Raw genomic sequence first — 18,237 nt, forward strand, 5'->3', positions numbered from 1 at the left:
CCTAAAAAAATCTCATTGAGCCCATCAGAGGGGGACTAAGGACAGCTGAGGGGTTCGTTAGCAGCAGAGACACCCTCAGCCCCTCAAAATAGGGGTAAGCGACAGGGAGACACCCCCAAAGCGACTCACCTCCCCTGCCTTGGAGAGCACCAGCACCTTGTTGCCCTTGGGGGGAAGTAGAGATGCTCCAGGCCCTTCTGCTCCTCCTCGGGCAGCACCAGCCACACATGACAGAAGACACAGATGTTGCCCTGAGGAAGGACAGAAGCTGTTATTTTAGTGGTACAAGGAGGGAATTCAGATGGTTCGTTCCCCACCCAAACCCCCCCTGGGCTTCACCTTGAGCTCCTGGCCGAGGTTATGGAGGTGTCGCCGCTCCATCTCCAGGCCATGGAGCTGCTCCTCCTGCTGCTGCCCCAGCCGCTGCTCCTGGGCAGCTGCCTGCGCCCACAGCTTGGCCGCCTGTGCTGCCTGCCGCTGCACCGTCTCCTCCGCCAGCTTCAGCTGCGCCTGCCAGGAGGGAAACAGCAGCAGTTGCAGTGGGGGAGGTAAAAAACATACCCAGTAGGGGGGGAAACCAGCCCCAGATGTAGCATGGGGCAAAAATTGAACCTGGGGGGGGGGGAAAATGAGCCCGCATAATGGCAGGGGGAGAAAAGCAACCCCAACATGGTGGAAGATCAGCCTTGATGGGGGAGAAAACCAGCCCTGGTTGAAGGGGCAGGGGCAAAAAACAGCCCTGGCAGGTAGAAAACCCCAAACCCCTGGGGGGGGCTCATGGGGGACCCCAAACGTCAAGACAGAATAGCAGCAGTGGGGGGTGAAATTAATGAGCAGAAGAACATAGGGTGTGTCCCCAAAACTGGGAGGTCCCCAAAACCCCAGGGACCCCAAAAACCAAGGGGAAGCAGTTGGGGAAGAGGAGCAAAAATGGGAAGGGAGGAATAAAATCAATGTGGGGAAGAGATGGGGGGAATCCTTGAAACTAGGAGCAACATCAAAACCCCAGGGGGGTCCCCAAAACCCTAGCGGGGGTCACTGCCCCCTGAGGGAAACCAGAAAGCCAAAGAGAAGCAGTGGGATGGAGGAGTGGAAATGGGGCAGCGTGGAGCATGAAATCAAGGGGGGAGGAAGTGGTCAGGGTCCCCCAAAACTGGGGGGGGGAGGGGGGAGCAACAAAACCCCAGGGGTGTCCCCCAAAAACCTGGAGGGCATCACTGACCCATGGTGGGACCCCCAAAATTCAAGGGAAAAGAGCAGGAGGCAGGAGCAGGAATGGGGCAGTAGGAGGTAAAAATCAAGGAGGAGGGGAGATGGAGGGGTCCCCAAAACCTTGGAGATCAGGAGGGGATGCCAAAATCCAAGCAGAAGCAGTGGGAAGGACAAGTGGAAATGAGGTGGGGAGAATGAAATCCATGGGGAATCCCCCAAAAACCTGGGGGGGCTCAACATACCCCAGGGGCCCCCAAAATGCCCCCGTCAGGACCCAAACAGTCTAGGAGAGGGGGGGGCCTTGAAACAGGCAGCAGAGATTAAGGGGCCACTGGTGGGAAGGGGGGGTATCCCTGGAAGTGAGGGGACCCCAAAACGGCCCCGGGGTGGCTCAAAATGGCGAGGGGAGAAGCTCCTGGGGAGGCCCTGAAATCGCTCCTGGGGGGCTATGGAATCACCCGGGGGGTCCAAGCTTAGAGGGGAGCCCAAACCTGGCAGGGGGCAGGGCTTAGACCCAGGAGGCGGGCTCTAGACCTGAAACGGGTGTGGCTAGAGCCAGCCCCACTCCCAAAGCCAACTTGTGGGGAGGATCTCTGGGTCCTGTTTAGGGTTGAGGGGGTAAAAATCTTAGGCAGGGGAGGGACTGGGGGGTATGGGGGAGGGACTGGAGGAACGCAGGCATTCAGGGGGGATGAGTGTGGGTGGGGGAGCAGTACCTCTTGTAGTAGGTATCAGTGCGCCCACATGAGGTCCCAGATTTCCATACAACCTTCTGCCACTTCCAGCCCGGTCCCAGGACGGGGCAGTCCTGCCAGCCCTCTGCCATGCTGCCCGGGGAAGCTACTGCGGAGGAGATGAGCAGCTCCCCAAAACCCCCAAAAACACCTACTCCCGCCCACCCAAAGCTACTGCAAGGGATGCAGGCAGCGCCCGAAGCCACACCACCTGCCCGCAGGCCCGCCCCGAGCACGCCAAGCCACGCCCCCGCCTCGTAACCCCGCCCCAAACACTCAAAGTCACGCCCCCCCGAAGGACCTGTAGTCCCGCTCCACGCAGGTGGCGCTGAAGCCCTGCCCCCTTTCCCCACACCACGCCCCCAAACTCTGCCAGGCGTGCAGCCAGCACAGCTCCTCCTCCCCACCAGTCACCCACAAAATACTGCCCCTCCGCCACACCAACACCCGCCGACTGCCCGCACCCACGTGGATTCCCCCAGCTGCCCCTCCGCTTCCTAAACGGCCCCTCGGCCGCCCCGGTCACCCGTAAACTTCACCTCCCCCTCACTAACTACCCTTTCCCCCCCCACATCCACCCCCAAACTGCACCTCTCCCCTCACGAACACCCCACACACACACACTAACTGCCCCTTCCCTCACATGGACCCTTAAACAGCCCCCTTGCGCCTCAGACACCCCCAAACTGTCCCTCCCTCACACGAACACTCTCCACAAACTGTCCCTGACCCACAAAAACACCCCGCCCAGGGGCCTGCATCCTGCCCCAGCCCCACTCCCCGGCCCCCTAATGCACACAGCTTCCCCCAACCCCACTGCCCGGCCCCTCTAGGGCACACAGCCCTCACACCCCCCTCAGCCCCACTCCCCAGATGCTCACAGCCCCTCCCCTGCCTGGAGCCCCCCAGTACCGCTCCCCGGGGCCTGCAGGACCACCCCCCGCCCCACTGAAATACCCTCCGCAGCCAATCACTTCGTGGGGCGGGGAGCGAGCAAGCGGCTGTGCGGTGTTAAGCTCCCTGCTGAGTTCAACCACAACAATCAGTTCCCCCTACACCGACTTCAGTGAATGCAGTTTCTGAGGCTTTAAACTGAAGTTGAAGTGAGGCCCAGCAGCGGACCCCCGGCCAACCTCCCCCCTAGTTCTACTACATGACATCATACGGTCAGGAACATCCCCTGGGTCCGTCGGGGTCAGCTCTCCCAGCTGTGTCCCCTCCCAAACCTTTGTGCACCCCCAGCCTGCTCGCTGGCAGGGCGGGGCGAGGAGCAGAACAGCCCCTGGTGCTGAGCAAGCGCTGCTCAGCAGGAACTAACACACCCCTGCGTCATCAACGCCCTTTTCAGCACAAACCCAAAACGCAGGAGGGAGAGTGGGGTGCAGGGGAAAGCCTCGTGTGGGAAACGGGGGGCAGACATGGGGAGGGGCATGCATGGGGATGACCTACACCAGGGGCTCCACCTGGGACAATCCACACAGATAACTCTCCTGGGACAAACCGCAACCTATAATCCATTCCGGATAACTGACCCTCAACTGGATAATCCACACTGGATAACCCCGAGCGATGCCCCTCAAACCGCTGATGTTTCACCCCAGATTGGGAGGTTTTTTGCTTTTCCATAGTATGAAAATGGGGTTTTTTTTCTTTTCCAAAATATTCAACTTGGAGGTTTTTCGGCGCTTTTCCACAACATAAAAATTGGTGATTTTTGCTTTTGGTTTTGTGCATGAAAATGGGGGCTTTTGTGCTTTCCGGCTGCCCAAATCCAGGTGGATTTGGCTTTCCCAGGAGCTCCAAGTTGGGTATTTTTCCCCCAAAATTGTGATTTGTTTTTTGTTCCCCCCGCCCCACCCTTGCAGACCCTGATTCAGGGGTTTGAGGGTATTTTTATGCCATGGCAGCAGGTCCCACTCTGTGTGCACAGCCCCGCAGGGGAAACTCCCCATTGGCAGAACTGGCCCCAAATCAGGATGGGAAAAGACGGAAAAGTGGCGGAACTGGCCCCAAATTAGGATGGGAAAAGGCGGAAGAGGAGAACAGGGAAGAGGCAGCTTTTGAAAGCGCTTTTATATCTTCAATAGAGAGGTGTTTCGGGGGCGGGGGGGGGGGGGCAGCAGATGGTGTCAATTTTTTACATCCTTTCTATAAACAGGGTTTCTTTGCATGTTAAAAACCTTATCTATCATAGACATTTACACTTATGTATCTATTTACACATACATATACATATATTTAGGGAACATATTTATGTTTCACTTTTTCCTCCCCATTTCCCACTTTCCCCCCTATTTCCCACTTACTACATGTAATAGCTATTCAGACTATGTATCTGTTCAGACTTACGTATTTTGACACTTAAATGTCTTTATAGACTTCTCTATTTACACTTACATATATTTACACCTGTGTCTTTATAGACTTAGATATCCATTTACACTTATATCTATTTAGACTTAGATATCTATTTACATTTATATATATACTTCTTATATTACATATATCTATTTAGACTCTCTATGTAACACGTAGTAAGTGTAGATAGCTCTATTCAGACTTTTTTCTATTTCAAATTCCTTCATATATAAAATATATCATCCTTTTTGCATTTGGAAGTTCTTTCTTTTTTAATTTATATAGACATGAGTTATTTTTGTATTTTAAAACCCTATATACGTCTTCCGAATTTTTTTATACTCTAAAATCCTTTACATAATAGGGCAGATATAGGTTCTTATTTTGAAATCCTTTTCTACATATCAACGAATGTTATTTTTCAATATATAGAACAAGGAGAGATTTTTCTCTATTTCGAGGCCTCACAGATATATTTACAGTTTTTAAAAATTTTTGAACCCCCCCATGAATTATCAGGCGTTTTTGGGCTGTGACCCCCTTTTTGCGGGGGGACTCCCATTCCCCACTCACCTGCTCCTCCACGGCATCATCACCCCCGTGGTGATGCTGGGGTGCCCCAAATGACATCATCACCCCTCCAGGCCCCCCAACCCCCCCTTTTTATTCACCCCCCCAAAAAGGCACAACATGAGGGAAACGGCCCCAGCCGGCAGCTCGTTACTTTAATAATACCATTTACGTATGTACGCACGCACCCCCGCCAAAAAGGGGGGCTCTGCTAGAAAGATAAAGGAGGGGCGGCCCCCCCAAACGCTTGCAGCCCCCCCCCCAGCCCCCGTCCCGCAGGCTGGCAGCCGGCCCCTTACCCTCAGCACGCCTAACGACCGGCAGGCAAACCTGGGCTGGGGGTCTCTCCCGAGCACCACGGGACGCTCACAGCGAGGCATCTGAAAAACAAAAATCCCAACTGGCATTTCAGCACATTAAAAAAAACAGCACCGAAGGCAGCAGAGGAATTCGGTCAGGATAAGGGAGAGGGTAGCAGTCGAGCTAAAGGAGGATGCCAGGCCAAGGGGTCAGCTCGAAATACAACACGGCCTTTAAAAGCTCGAGCGATTCGAACGCTTAAAATCAACGTGAGGACTAATTGACGCGATTCTGAACACGTCCTTAGCAGAGAAGTAAACGCTCTCGCTGGTGTCGGAAAACGCCTCGTCCCTTCCTTACAGCACCGCTGCCGGGAGATAACCCCGTGAGGCTGCAGGACAAGGGCGCGCCGTAATCAGCATCTACGCTCACGGATCCGCCGCCACAGCTCCAGCCCTTGCGCTGCTGCTGCTGCTGCTGCGCATCTCGCTCGCTTGGCCGATAAAGCTGGAAGTGAAGTGTAAAACTTGGAAGAGTAAAATGAAAAAGAAAGAACAAATCTCAGCAATTCATTTTATGCTAAAAAGGCGTGCGCACACTTACATACGTACAATGAGAAGACTCATACTATAAAAATATTTGATTTTCCTTTTGCGTTAATTGAAATTGCGTAGCTGTGAATTCATACCGTTAAATTATCTACCCCCAAGCTACACAGCTATCGTTTGACCAGGGGTTTTGCGTGTGTGACATGACTAGGAGGGACGCCTGGCCAGCTGCGCCGAGACCGATGCTACCAAACTGCCGGGGAAACGCGCCGTCGAAAGCGAGACAGAAATAAAGTACTTCAGAGCACTCTGCCAAAAGATTGGGAAAAAAACCCGTAACGTTCAGCTGCCTCTCTTTTTAAACGTTTAGAGCAACTACCCAACTGCTTAAGTACACCTAATAAATTATACGCTACAGCTATTTGGCAGTTGCAGTTTAAACAATGCAAGTCAGTTTGGAAATTAGACAATTTTAACTTTCTTTTTAAAATTTCATTTATGATAGAAAAATCAGTGAGATAAGAGATCTCCCATACGGTTTTACTTTTTTTTGGGGGGGGGGGGGGCAGGCAGTGGGGAATATCAAATCCCCGGTGCTGCAATACATAAGGCTACCAAAAAGGACTGGCAGGTTTGCTAATGCTGTTGGCTGTACCCAAGCGTGCAGAGGAACGCGTCTTTACGATCTCTCGACCGTTACACCCGAGAACCAAAGATCAGCCATACGTCGACTATTGGAAGATGTGCTGCGCTTGGGTCCTTGCAAGGAAATCGACTTACCCCTTTTTTTTTTCCAGAGAGAGCGAAAAGTCTCGTTGCGGATGACTTCTACTGCCAAGCACGTCATCGCTGAAGATCCATTCTGATGGGAAGTTCGTAAAAGGCAACTCCTTTGAATGAGAAAGATTTCCATTCTGGAAAATCTCTTTCCAACCAAAGTCAAAATTACGCGCTGCAGGTTAAGGAAAAAGGACGCGATAGTAGCAGTAACTCACCAAAAACACATCAGGACTCTCTGTCGCTAGTTACGAGGCTGCTACCGCTTCTCGGGAAAGCCTGGAAAACACACCGAAGCGACGCCGATTTGTCCCGTGTTGTCCACGCCTCTTCTTTGACCTTGATTGCTTTTAGCACAGATGCTAGTATCTCAGTAAGGTTTTCGAGTGCTCCTGTAAGGTATTTTAAACACTGACTGAAAAAGCATAAAGCTTTTATCATGAAAACAAAGCCTGTTTCTCCCGAACATCCGAACTCTTACAAACGGTTCCTTTCCTCTTCTAGTCCAACATTATTTTCACAGCACCCTTTAATAGCAAGCACACAGAAACAGAAGACTCTGCTTTCAGGAAGAGAAAATAGACGAAGGAAAACAAGCCTTGAATAGGTGTACCACACTCCAGAACAGACCTTTATTTTTAGTATTTGTGTTAAAATATTTCATGTTAAAAAATCAGATAGAAGGAGAGCTGCCACATTCTTCGTGTTAACTGTAAAGTCCACGCTACAAGCACCTTAGGAAAAATGCAGACACATACCACAGGCATACCTTGTACTTGCAGACCACTATGGATCCTTTCCATCCGTCTCGTACTTTCACGGCAGTTGACATTCTGCTGAGAGGAAAGGCAAAAAAAAAAAAACAAACACAAAAACACGTTTAGCACAAAGCTTCCTTTTCTGTGAAGACTACAACTGAGTGGAGAAGAAAGTATTTGGCATCATCTTTGGTGCAGTTGTTGAGACAGGCCACTAGAGCTTCTGCATGTTTTAGACAACCGTGCCTTTTTTTTTTGGCTCATCGGCAGCTTTAGTTTCGCTAGAACTCACTTGCCTAGAGACGCGCAGGTGACAGGCACAGACACCTACGTACGTTTTCTCAAGCCTAAGTAGAGCCGCGATTTCCTCACCCTATACGTCCCAAGTTGAGTATTTTTGTTAAAGAGTACGGCGACCCGTCTGTCCTCGCAAACTCGCTGCAAAAGAGGAATCCTTTTTTCCAGGCCGTTTCTCCAAACAGTCGAGATCTTTGAAAACTGCAGTTGTGCCACCAAACCTGCTCAGGGTCCCTCCCAACCTTCGACCATCATTAGATTTAACAGGCACACGCTCTATTCCGTCTTCCAACAGCAAAAATACATAACGCCCCCAGACCCCTAGCGCAACCCTACGGACGTCCACACACACCTCGCTGTTTTGATGAGGAGCCACTGAGCACCCCTGCGAGCACAGCAGGATCATGCGCAAGACCAGTGTCCTGGTTTCGGCTGGGATAGAGTTAATTCTCTTCCTGGTAACTGGTATAGCGCTGTGTTTTAGATTTAGGACGAGAAAAACGTGGATAACACGCTGATGTTTTAGTTGTGGCTAAGTAGCGCTTACGCCAGTCGGGGACTTTTCAGCTTCTCATGCCCTGCCAGCGAGAAGCTGGGAGGGACCTTAGCCAGGACAGATGACCCAAACCGGCCAAAGGGACAGTCCATACCATATGACGTCGCGCTCAGTACATAAGCTGGGGGAGTTGGCCGGGCGGCGGCGACTGCCGCTCGGGGACCGGCTGGGCATCAGTCGGCGGGCGGTGAGCAATCGCATTGTGCGTCGCTTATTTTGTATATTCTTTTATCGTTATGATTGTTTCCCCTTCCTGTTCTGTCCCATTAAACTGTCTTTACCTCACCCCACGAACTTCACTTTTTTTTCCGATTCTCTCCCCCACCCCACTTTGGGGGCAGGGGGAGCGAGCGAGCAGCTGCGTGGTGTTTAGCTGCCTGCCGGGTTAAACCACAACAACCAGCTTCACCTACTCCGATTTCAGCGAATGCAGCTTCTGAAGCTTTAAACTGAAAACCGTATCTTGACACTTTGCCGCGGCAGAAACGATCCGTGACTAGAACTCTACAAAAACGCAGTAACGCAAATTGCAAACCCACAGCAGCGACAGCTTCAGAAATATTTCTACCGGGAACAAGGGAGAAAAAAAATACAGTTTCATCTCACGCACAGGAAAGCAGCAGGCAGAGAAAAGGGTCGGCATTCGTAGCCCTTACAGAACGCAGGCATTCTCCTTCCATTCCTAAACCCGCCTCTTAGGTCAAAATATCACAACACTACTACGGCAATATCGAGAGCAGGGAACAACAGCCCTGCCGCTGGATGTGCTACTGACTGATGCTATTTACGTAGCAGGACACCTAGACAGAGGGGCACGTTTTTCCACACACAACCCTGAACTTCCTGAAAATTTATGCTTACCAAAACGAGCCATTTGGAACACATTGCCAAACAATGTTTGGCAATAAAACTTTGATGTGTTTGACACACACAAATTTGTGGTAACTCGCTACTTGCTTCCTGCTGTTGTTGTTCTTCCTTCAGAAATTCTACTTGTAGCCAAGTTATTCGCTACCGGTTCAAGCATTTACCTTCCAGGAATTACCAGCACATTTACACAGGCGAGGAACTAAATCGCTCTTCTAAAACTACCCGAGTGAAAATTACAGCCACGAAAGAGGAGTGACAGAGAAGAAAAAGAGAGGTCAGGCAGCAAGAGAGCTCTGCAGGCTGCCACCTGTCAACTTCGCGCTCTTTTTAAAAAAAAAAAACAAACCACAAACCAAAAAATAACACAAACACAAAAAGCCCACAAAAACCAACAACAAAACAAAACCTTGACCTTGTACGTTTTTTTTCTTTTGGAGCTCGTCCCTGTCTCAGCTGATCGTCTCATCAGAGCACGAAGTGCAGATGATCCGTATCCCGATGACATCTGCACGTGATGAACACGTGTTCAGAAATAGTCCAGATCTGTAAGACTGGTGTCATTTGTGTGGTTTTAATAATCATAACTCCGTTTTATTGACCGATGCATTTGCGAGGAAACTAAGTAACTTTTAAACGTAGCCTCTCCTTGGGGAGAAAAATGCGTTAGGAGTGAAAAAAATGATGATTCAGAGCTCCCAACCATGACGGAGCAGCGGGGAAATTAACAAAAGTGAAGGCCAACAGCAGCAACATGAAGCGACATTCGGCTTTAATTCTGATCACGTACTTAAGCGGCTCGCCAAGTCTATACCTCGATCCTATGAATGACTAGCCCTTTTTTGGAAGGACCAACTTTTTCCCTTGGAAGTCCTAGACTGAAGACTCCACTGAACAGAACGTGGATTGAGCCACAGGACAACGTGCCATCAACACTCTAATGAAAAAAAAATCAAGTAAAAATCAAGTTTAAATATCAGTTTCCATCGTGTCTCATTCATTACGTTTCTAGTGGTACCTGGGTGCTCAAAAATTAACTACCCTGACACCACGTAGTACTACAAATTGAGTTATGCCTATAAAAATAGAAGGCTATTTCCAACCTGCCCATAAAATCAGTATGAACAAACAGAAGAGAAACACTTGAACTTAAAGAAGGACACAGGCAGCTCTTAATTTTTCATAGATGAAAGCTCATTCTTTTCCCTGAAAGGAAAACACTCGTAACTACCCAGGGTTAGTTACGCTAACGAGGGTACGTAGGCACGCTCTGTTCACGGCAATTGTTCATCAGCTTTTCTGCACCATCAGCAAATTTGCCTTTTCCCTGGGTTTGACATGGAGCATCTGCAGCGTCCTTGAACGCGCCAATGTTTCTCCCGGCTCCCCCGGCCCCACACGTGCCATTACCTGAGCAGCAAGCGGCGTCAACCACGCAGGATTTTCTTCACGTGACGCAGAAGGTGACGCTGGGAAAAGAGGAGGCACAAAATGAACCTGTTTGTCACACCCAGCCAACGGTGAAAACCCAGGGAAGGATTCTTCCGTGCGGGGCCGGGCTGTGCACCCTGGGAGCTCCAGCCGGCCGGTTTCGCTCCCCTTTGCCGGGTACCGGGGAGACACCGCCGCCTCGTGCTGCCGCCTGCCCCCCGGGGGACCTCGCTTCAGCCCTCGGGAACGGGTCCGGGAGAGACCCTCCACGCAAAGAGAGCGGATCCACGCGTGGCGTGGATTTAATCCCTGAGGGAAGAGGCCGGGCTCCCCGCTGGCAGAAGGACAACTCGCCTCCCTGCCGCTCGGAGCGCCTTGCTGGGGACAGCCCTGCCTGCGCCTGGCTGCTCTTCAGCCGTGCTGGGAGTGCAGTCTGGCCGACGGATGCTCCGGCAAACAGACACTGCAGCGAATCGCAGCTCCTGCTCGTTACAGCTGCTGGTAATTTTGCCTCTGGCTAAGGCATGCCCCAGACAGCGGACACCCTGTCTCGTTCCAGCTCCTGCTTGCGACGGTTCTGGCTAATTGAAGCTCCAGCTCTGCACCGTTGATTTCAGCTCCTTCTCCTTACAAGCTCCAGCTATTTGCAACAGCCTGGGCTTTTGACAAGGTCGTAAACCAATCGCTGTCAAAACTTGACCATTAGGATAAAATATCATAGTTGTACATTGTATAAATATCAATTAGTTTGTACGACTAATTAGTTAATAACTATTCGAAGCAGTCGACAAGCAAGAGCTGGACTCGAAGAGGGCGTGCGGGGTCTGAAAAGCAGAGACCACCTCTTCCCCCCAGAGACCACCGCAGACGTTGAGTTGGGCCTGGTGCATGCCGGCCTCCCGCACTTCGAGGTCCAGCAGGACCAGACCCCCACCCCCGGGGAGGGTCCACGCACCCTGCCCACCCCCTGCTTTCCCCTGCAGCCCCAATGCCCTCCCACCCCCCCGCACAAACGGCCAAACCGGCTTTTGCTTTGGGCCCCCAAACCAGCTCACTTGGCGCCCATTTCTGAGCCCAAAAACCCAGCTGCTGCACCTGTTCTCAAGGCCCAAAGATGCCCCGGGGGAGGGCAAGCGCTTGTGTGATGCTTCGGGCAGAAACAGGGCTGAAAGGTCCGATCCCGGTGCCGGGGGAGCAGAGGCGAGCTGGCTGGGACCAGCTTTTGCTCCTGGAACAACCCCAAGTCCCTGCTCCGAGGTCTTCCCCTTGGGGCCCTGGGGTGGACCTGTCCCTCCCCTTCAAATGCTCCAGCAGTTTCGGGGGCAGAAGGCCGTTTCTAAGCCCTCTCTCCAGCAGCTCCTCCCTCGACTCGGCCCGTGAAGCCCCCAGGCTCGAGCACCTCGCTGGGGCGGGCGGCCTCCATTGCCTACAGGCTGCCCGTCTGCCTGCAGGGAGGGCTGGGGGGTCCCCGGCCCCACGGGGCGACAGTGGGAACTCGCAGGGAGGGTCTGTTTGCACACAGCGCCCCCCCCCGCCCCCCCGCCCCGGCCCCACTGCGCGGCCCCCCTAGGGCACACAGCCCTCCCCCCCCCGCCCCTCCCCCGCCTGGAGCCCCCCCAGCCCCCGTCCCCGAAGCCTGCAGGACCGCCGCCCCCCCGCCACAGCCCCACTCCTCGGCTCCCCGGGCCCGCGGCCCCTCACACTCACGCTGCGCCGCCGCCTGGGTGCAGAGCCCGCCGCGCGCCCCGTTGAAATACCGTCCGCAGCCAATCAGCGCGCGGCTCCACCGCACCGCCCGCGCGGGGCACGCCGGGAGTTGTAGTCCCCGCCCCGGGACCGCGCATGCGCACGGCGCCTCGTGCAGCCCGGCTGGCTGCACATCGACACCCGTACAATGGAGGTGATCGTGCACGGACCCTGGTGCAACCCTTGTGCCCCCCCATGCTCGCAGCCCCTCCCCGGTGTTTGCAAGTGCCTCCCAGCCCCAGGACCCCCGGTGCTCACAGCACCCGACCACACCATTTTCCAGCCCCGTGGGAGCCCCAAGCCCCACTCTCAAGCCCCGCCAGGACCCACAGCCCCACTCCCCAGCTCCTTGGGGGACTGCAGCCCCCACCCCCCGCCCCACTCCCCAGCCCCCCTAGGACACAAAGCCCCACTCCTCAGCGCATCTAGGGCGCACAGCCCCCCCCAGCCCCCCTCCCCGGCCCCCTCCGGGACGCACAGCCCCCCCCAGCCGCCCTCCCCGGCCCGCGGGGCACGCCGGGAGTTGTAGTCCCCGCCCCGGAAGTGCGCATGCGCACGGCGCCTCGTGCAGTGCGGGTGCCTGCGCAGGGACCCCCCTGCAACGGTGGTGATTGTGCAGGGACCTTTGCGCAACGGGGGGTCGGTGTGTGGAGACCCCCATGCAATGGGGGGGGCAGTGCAGGAAGACCCTTATGCAATTGGTTGGTGTGCAGGGGACCCTCGTGCAATGGCGGGCAGGTGCACGGGGACCCTTGTGCGATGGTGGCGATTGTGCAGGACCCTCGTGTGACAGTGGTGGTTAGTTTTCTCGGCAGTACCCTTGGGTTCGGGAGCAAAACAGCCGGTGCCTGAAACCACTGGGGTGTTTTGACTGCTGCTGAGCAGCCTCGAGGCCGCCTCCGGTTCCCACATGGCTCCCATGGTGTGCGTGGACCCTCCTGCAACGGGTGCAGGTGTGCAAGGAGGGTGATCCGGGGTAGGGGTCCCTCTCTGGAGGCACCCAGCTCGAGCTGGCACCTAAGAACTAATCAAGGAGTAATGAGGAACCTTCTCTTGCACCTGACGTTAACCAGCAGGATCCCAGGGTCAGATCCTGTTACGGTGATTGGACCCTGGGGAGGTGGCAGAGGGTGCCCTGGACAGGTTGGGGGGGTTCCCTGGGGAGGAGGGGAGCCCCCACCCCCCTGACTGTGGGCACTCCCCCCAAGGAGCAGAGCATGGTGCAAGACTTTAGGGGGGATGAGGGCCAGCAGGACCCCGAGATGGCGGTGCCGGCTCTTCCCAGTGTCTCCCCAGGCACCTGCCGTGCTGGGGAGGGGGGGTGTCTCAGGCCTAGGGGTGACCATGGCGATGGGGGGGGGGCCTCAGGATGGGGCAGGGGGGCAATCCTGGGGTCCGGGAGGGACCCTGGGAGTGGGGTAGGTAGGGGGACATTGGGGGACAGAGGTGTTTCTCGGGAGATTGAGGACACCATGTGGGGGGTTGAGACTGGGAGGGATGACCCTGGGGAGGTGGGGGGCACCGCAGGGAGAAGGGATCCCACCCCCCACACCTGCAGCCACCCCCAGGGGCAGCTGGGACCCCGACCCACTGGGGGACCAGGATGGGAATGATGGGGACTCACTCATGGATACTGCACAGGTAATAAAATAGTTCATGCTGCACGCTGTTGTAGGGTCTCTGGGGTGCCCTGGGCCCTGGGCGCCGAGTCCCCACGACAGCCAGCCCTTCCCGGGGGTCCCCAGGCTGCCGGGCTCCTCTGGCCCCAGCCGGCGGGAGCTGTGTCCTCCCAGCCGCTGGCCACGCAATGGCAGCACCGACCCACGGCCACGCGGAGACAGGGCTGGGGACAGGGCCGGGGTTGCCTGCGCTCCACCTGGGTCTGCAGGGCTCGGGCAGGGGGGACCCGGCATCCTGCAGCTCCGCTCCCACCCTGGGGACCCCAAACACCCCCGGGGGTGCGTCGCTGTCCCTGTCGCTGGTGGCAACCGGCATGGGGGGAAGGTGACAGTGAGGGTCCCCGCCAGTGGCCCGGAGCTCGTCACCACTGGGGGGACAGGGGACAAGCAGGGCCAGCACCAAGGAGCGACGGCAGCACAGCCCACTCTCTGGGGGTCCCCGCCCCCTGTCCCCAGGGGTCCCCTCCGTCCCCGTGTTTTATTGGGGGAACACAGAGCCCAACGACCAGCCGCAGGGACAGGGGACGGGGAGCTGCCCCAGGGATGGGGACAGCACTGGGACACGCCGACACTCTTGGGGGTGCTGGCATGCGGGGGGGGGGGCACCCTAATCGTTGCCGCCCGGGATGACGAATGCACCGGGATGAGGGAGGCACCGGGATGGGGACGGCGCATGGAGGGGCCACAGCCGGCGCGCGAGCGCCGGGCTGCAGGACCACGCTTCGGCTTCGGGGCGGCAGCAGCGAAGGCGGCGGCGGCGGCGCTGCTGCGCACCTGAGCGGTGCCGGCGCTGCAGTACCGCGATTCGGCCACGGGGCGGCAGCAGCAGCGAGCAGCCGCCGGGCGGCTCGTGCCCGGGGGCGGCACCAGCGGTGCAGTTCCGCGCTTTGGGCGCCCAGCGCCCGCCGGCATCGCGCACGTGGGGCGGCAGCGGCGTTTCCTTACCGGGACGAACCAACGAACGCGGCGGCATCACCCCGCAGGCACCACAATACGGCATTGCCGTTACCGGCGGACGGCAGCGCGGAGAAAGGGGGCGCCACCGCGCATGCGCGGCTCCAGGGCTGCAGTACCGAATTCTGGTCGCTCGGTGGCAGCAGCGAGCCAAGAAAAGCGCGCCTCCGCGCATGCGCGGCTCCCGAGCTGCAGTACCGAATTCTGGTCGCTCGGTGGCAGCAGCGAGCAAAGAAAAAGCGCGCCACCGCGCATGGGCGGCTCAAGGGCTGCAGTACCCAATTCTGGTCGCTCGGTGGCAGCAGCGAGCCAAGAAAAGCGCGCCACTGCGCATGCGCGGCTCAAGAGCTGCAGTACCCCATTCCGGCCGCCGGGTGCCACCGTCGCCTCACCGGCCCTTTCCCCTTCTCTCCGCCCAGTTCGTACCATCGAAAGACCGTAACTGCCTACTGGCGGTACTGGGCTTAGATTTCCCTGCCCTTTTCCCACTCGCGGCCCGGGCACTAATCTTCATCGCCTCTGTACCAAAAAGCACCCGGTGGCTCCAGCATTTCAGTCCTTTCCCTTTGGCCGCTTTACAAGGCCCGTGGTTGTTTCTGCCCGTGCCCCCCAGCCCATTACCCAGGGAGGAGAAGCAGCGCGGGGAACCTGTGGAACAGGTTTCTTTCTAACCCGGAGGAAGCCCCAGGGATCGCTGTCTCGGTCTGCAGGTGGCATCGGGCTTGTGGGAGTGACAGCAGCGACTCAACGGATGCTGGAGAGAGATTTAAAAAAAATAAGGCCACACGGGTGACACCCTGAGAGCAGAGGAGGGGCAGCTATGTCCATCAGGAAACCGCGCTTCTGAGCAGACCCGGTGCCAGTGGCTGACCTGCAAACGAGCGATACGCTGGTGGTCCTGGGCCTTTGTTGCGGTGTTTGCACCTTTCCTCGCCTCTGTGCTATCAGCACTTTGCTCTCCTCATCCTGCACACACGCAGGGCTTGCCACTTGGAGGAGAGACACTGCACGACGTCACTTACCACCCTGCCCTCCAGCGTGCAAAGGAATTAGAAATGAAGCAGGGAAAGCCAAGAGGCCTGCTGGTGTATTAGGCGTCCTCAGCAGTTGACCGTAGAGCCCGGCAGGTTCCATCCTTGCTCTGTACAGGGCGCGTAGCTCTGCCCTCCTTGCCGCTCCTGCCAGCAAGCGTCACAGTTGCACTTTGCTGCCTGCAACACGCAGCACTTAGTGGGCTGGAGGGGCTGTTCTGCCAACGTGACAGGTGAGCAGCTCGGTTCCTTTAGCTGCCTAATTTGCCTCCTTGAAACAATCACTTCAACACTTGGTTTCTTTATTTTAGACCCCTCTGCATATCTCCTGGCCCGCGAGCCATTTTCAGCTAGCAACACAGCTAAGTACGGTGCTGGTAGAAACCCAGCTGCCACCTCGCTCCGATGTCAAAAGGCTTTTGTAGCTTGAACCCCCGATTGTTTTGCCATCGAGACTGCAAGGCGAGGAATACGCCTCTACTTGAACAAGCAAGACCCCTGCCAAATAGCTGAGCTGTGCACAGTGATAGGTGGCTGCCTGTGACCGACACTTTTTTCTGCTAAAACCAGAGCACGCTTCCCTTGTGAAGAGCCATCGGCAGTACAGAACGGACCTGAGCTCTCCTTGCACCGGCTCCCCAGAGAACGGCGTCTTACTTCGACTGAAGCGTGCAGCAGCCTGTCGTCATCCCAGCCCCTCGCCCTCGAGCAAGCGGCTGCCTGTAGCAGCGGCAGAACCGCTGCTGCGCAGAGGGGAAAGGAATGGCTTGGCGCCAAGCTCTGCGGGCTGCCTGCGTCCCGTGCAGAGCCGACGCTAACAGCGTCGGGGCGAAGCTAACAGCCTGAGAAGGAGTCACAGGGTGCTGCAGCTCCTGCCACAACCATCCTTCCCAGACTGCTGATGGAGCACAAGGCACTTGAAAGCAGCAGGAAAGAACAAGGAGGGCCTCGTAAGATGGCAGGAATAACACGGAGAGCCTAAAGCGTTTAGCCAGGCAGGGCTTGCAACTCACCTTGTGCCGTGGTTGAATCCCAGCTGGCAACTCAGCACCACACAACCGCTCACTCGCTGCCCCCCTCAGTGGGAGGGGGGAGAGAATTGGAAGGGCAAAAGTGAAAAAACTCCACTTGTAAGGAAAAGGGGGGAAAACAAAAACCCCAAACAACAGAGAGAAAAACCCCAGACAGACAAGCGGTACAAATGAAAACAACGGCTCGCCGCCAACCGACCGATGCCCAGCCAGCCGCAGCCCAGCAGCGGCCCCCCCGCCAACCTCCCCCGACTTGCGGAAAACAGACTCCACAATCTGTGAGATTGTAAAGTAGGTATGTTTATTCAGCGCTGGGCGGCACGGGGGGTAACCCCACCAAAGTCGTGCGCGCCTCAACACGGTACTTGCCAGAAATATATACAGCGAAATGTTGCATATAGATAATACGCCTATACATATGCATGACCTATCCCCGCTTTGTATTAAAATAAGCTTCAAGACGTTATTTCCATGAGCCCCTCCTATCTACGCTTGCGCATTGCCTCCTGGTGGTGGTCGTCGGGGGTCGTGGGGATGAAGGTTAGTGGTTCCTCTTCGTCACCGCTAATAACCCCCGTCTTTGCGCAGACTCAGTTGTTCCTTGGCCTTTACCCAAATCACAGGGTTGGTTTCAACTGGCTTCGAACAAACTCCTGGCTCTTATCAGGAACTGTTGTTGCGATTCGTCCGCTGAGCCTTACAAAAATGTTGCAACTAATGTACTAAGTCATTTCGCCCATAGTTTCAATTCTTTAATCACTCATCCCTTCTCGTTCACCCTTTCATTCCCCCCTTTTCTGAAGAGTTAGTAAATTCTTTTACTATGTTCGGTTTAACATAATGTTTCTTTATCTAGTGTCTTTTCAAAATATTTATTGGACTCAAGTCTACGTCGTAGTTGATTTTTCTTCCATTCACTGTAAGAGTCTCCTGTGTTTTTGAAACACCACAGACTACATCGAACTGTAATACAGAGAGCTATAAACATAACAATAATAATTATTATTATAATAAACAGTTGTCTAAGCCATGTTAAATTCGGTAACCAAGAGGTAAGTTTCTCCCATAGTTCCTGAAGGCCCCAAGATGTATCATCTCTAGTTACTTCATGGAAAAGTTTAGCTTGCTTCCAAATTTGAGATAGGTCCTTTTCCACTTGTCGCTCAGCTCACGATTAATATATGTACAACATCGCTCTCCTATAACCGTACACAACCCTCCTTGCTGAGCGAACAACATATCCAAACCCAACCTATTTTGGAGAGCTACCTTACTCAGGGAGGAAACCTCTTCCTGGCGGGCTTTGATAGCTTCAGCGGTGCTATTACTTAAAATTTCTAGAGCGGCCGATATATTTACTAAAGCCTTCTCTAATTCACTTACTCCTA

At 55.2% G+C, this 18,237-nt stretch overlaps 1 protein-coding gene and 1 long non-coding RNA gene across 2 annotated transcripts; both read right to left on the reverse strand.

Annotated features, from left to right (window-relative positions):
* Positions 1-232: 232 nt before the first annotated feature.
* Positions 233-2,948, reverse strand: LOC142093210 (uncharacterized). The gene is made up of 3 exons (XR_012677333.1): positions 2,921-2,948; positions 1,929-2,052; positions 233-510 (listed from the first exon to the last, which is right to left on the reverse strand). It is a non-coding gene; the product is annotated as an uncharacterized LOC142093210 (long non-coding RNA).
* A 2,064-nt stretch (positions 2,949-5,012) lies between these two features.
* LOC142093079 (uncharacterized) lies at positions 5,013-13,500 on the reverse strand. Its single transcript, XM_075173956.1, has 7 exons — positions 13,459-13,500; positions 12,116-12,383; positions 10,388-10,446; positions 9,400-9,485; positions 7,269-7,335; positions 6,378-6,612; positions 5,013-6,031 (listed from the first exon to the last, which is right to left on the reverse strand). Exons 1-6 carry the CDS (start codon positions 13,498-13,500, stop codon positions 6,499-6,501), a joined length of 636 nt encoding a protein of 211 aa, XP_075030057.1. The 3' UTR covers positions 5,013-6,031; positions 6,378-6,498.
* Positions 13,501-18,237: the final 4,737 nt, after the last annotated feature.

Source organism: Calonectris borealis, chromosome 26 (genome assembly GCF_964195595.1).
Source record: "Calonectris borealis chromosome 26, bCalBor7.hap1.2, whole genome shotgun sequence".
Taxonomy (NCBI): Eukaryota; Metazoa; Chordata; class Aves; order Procellariiformes; family Procellariidae; genus Calonectris; species Calonectris borealis.

Coding starts and splice junctions, on each gene's coding strand:
- LOC142093079 (XM_075173956.1), bottom strand. CDS start 13,500: ATGGTCACCCCTAGGCCTGAGACACCCCCCCTCCCCAGCACG. Junction 12,384..13,458: donor CACCCCCCCTCCCCAGCACG/GCAGGTGCCTGG, acceptor TGGGGCTGGGAG/GCACTTGCAAACACCGGGGA. Junction 9,486..10,387: donor TGACGCCGCTTGCTGCTCAG/GTAATGGCACGT, acceptor CATCACGTGCAG/ATGTCATCGGGATACGGATC.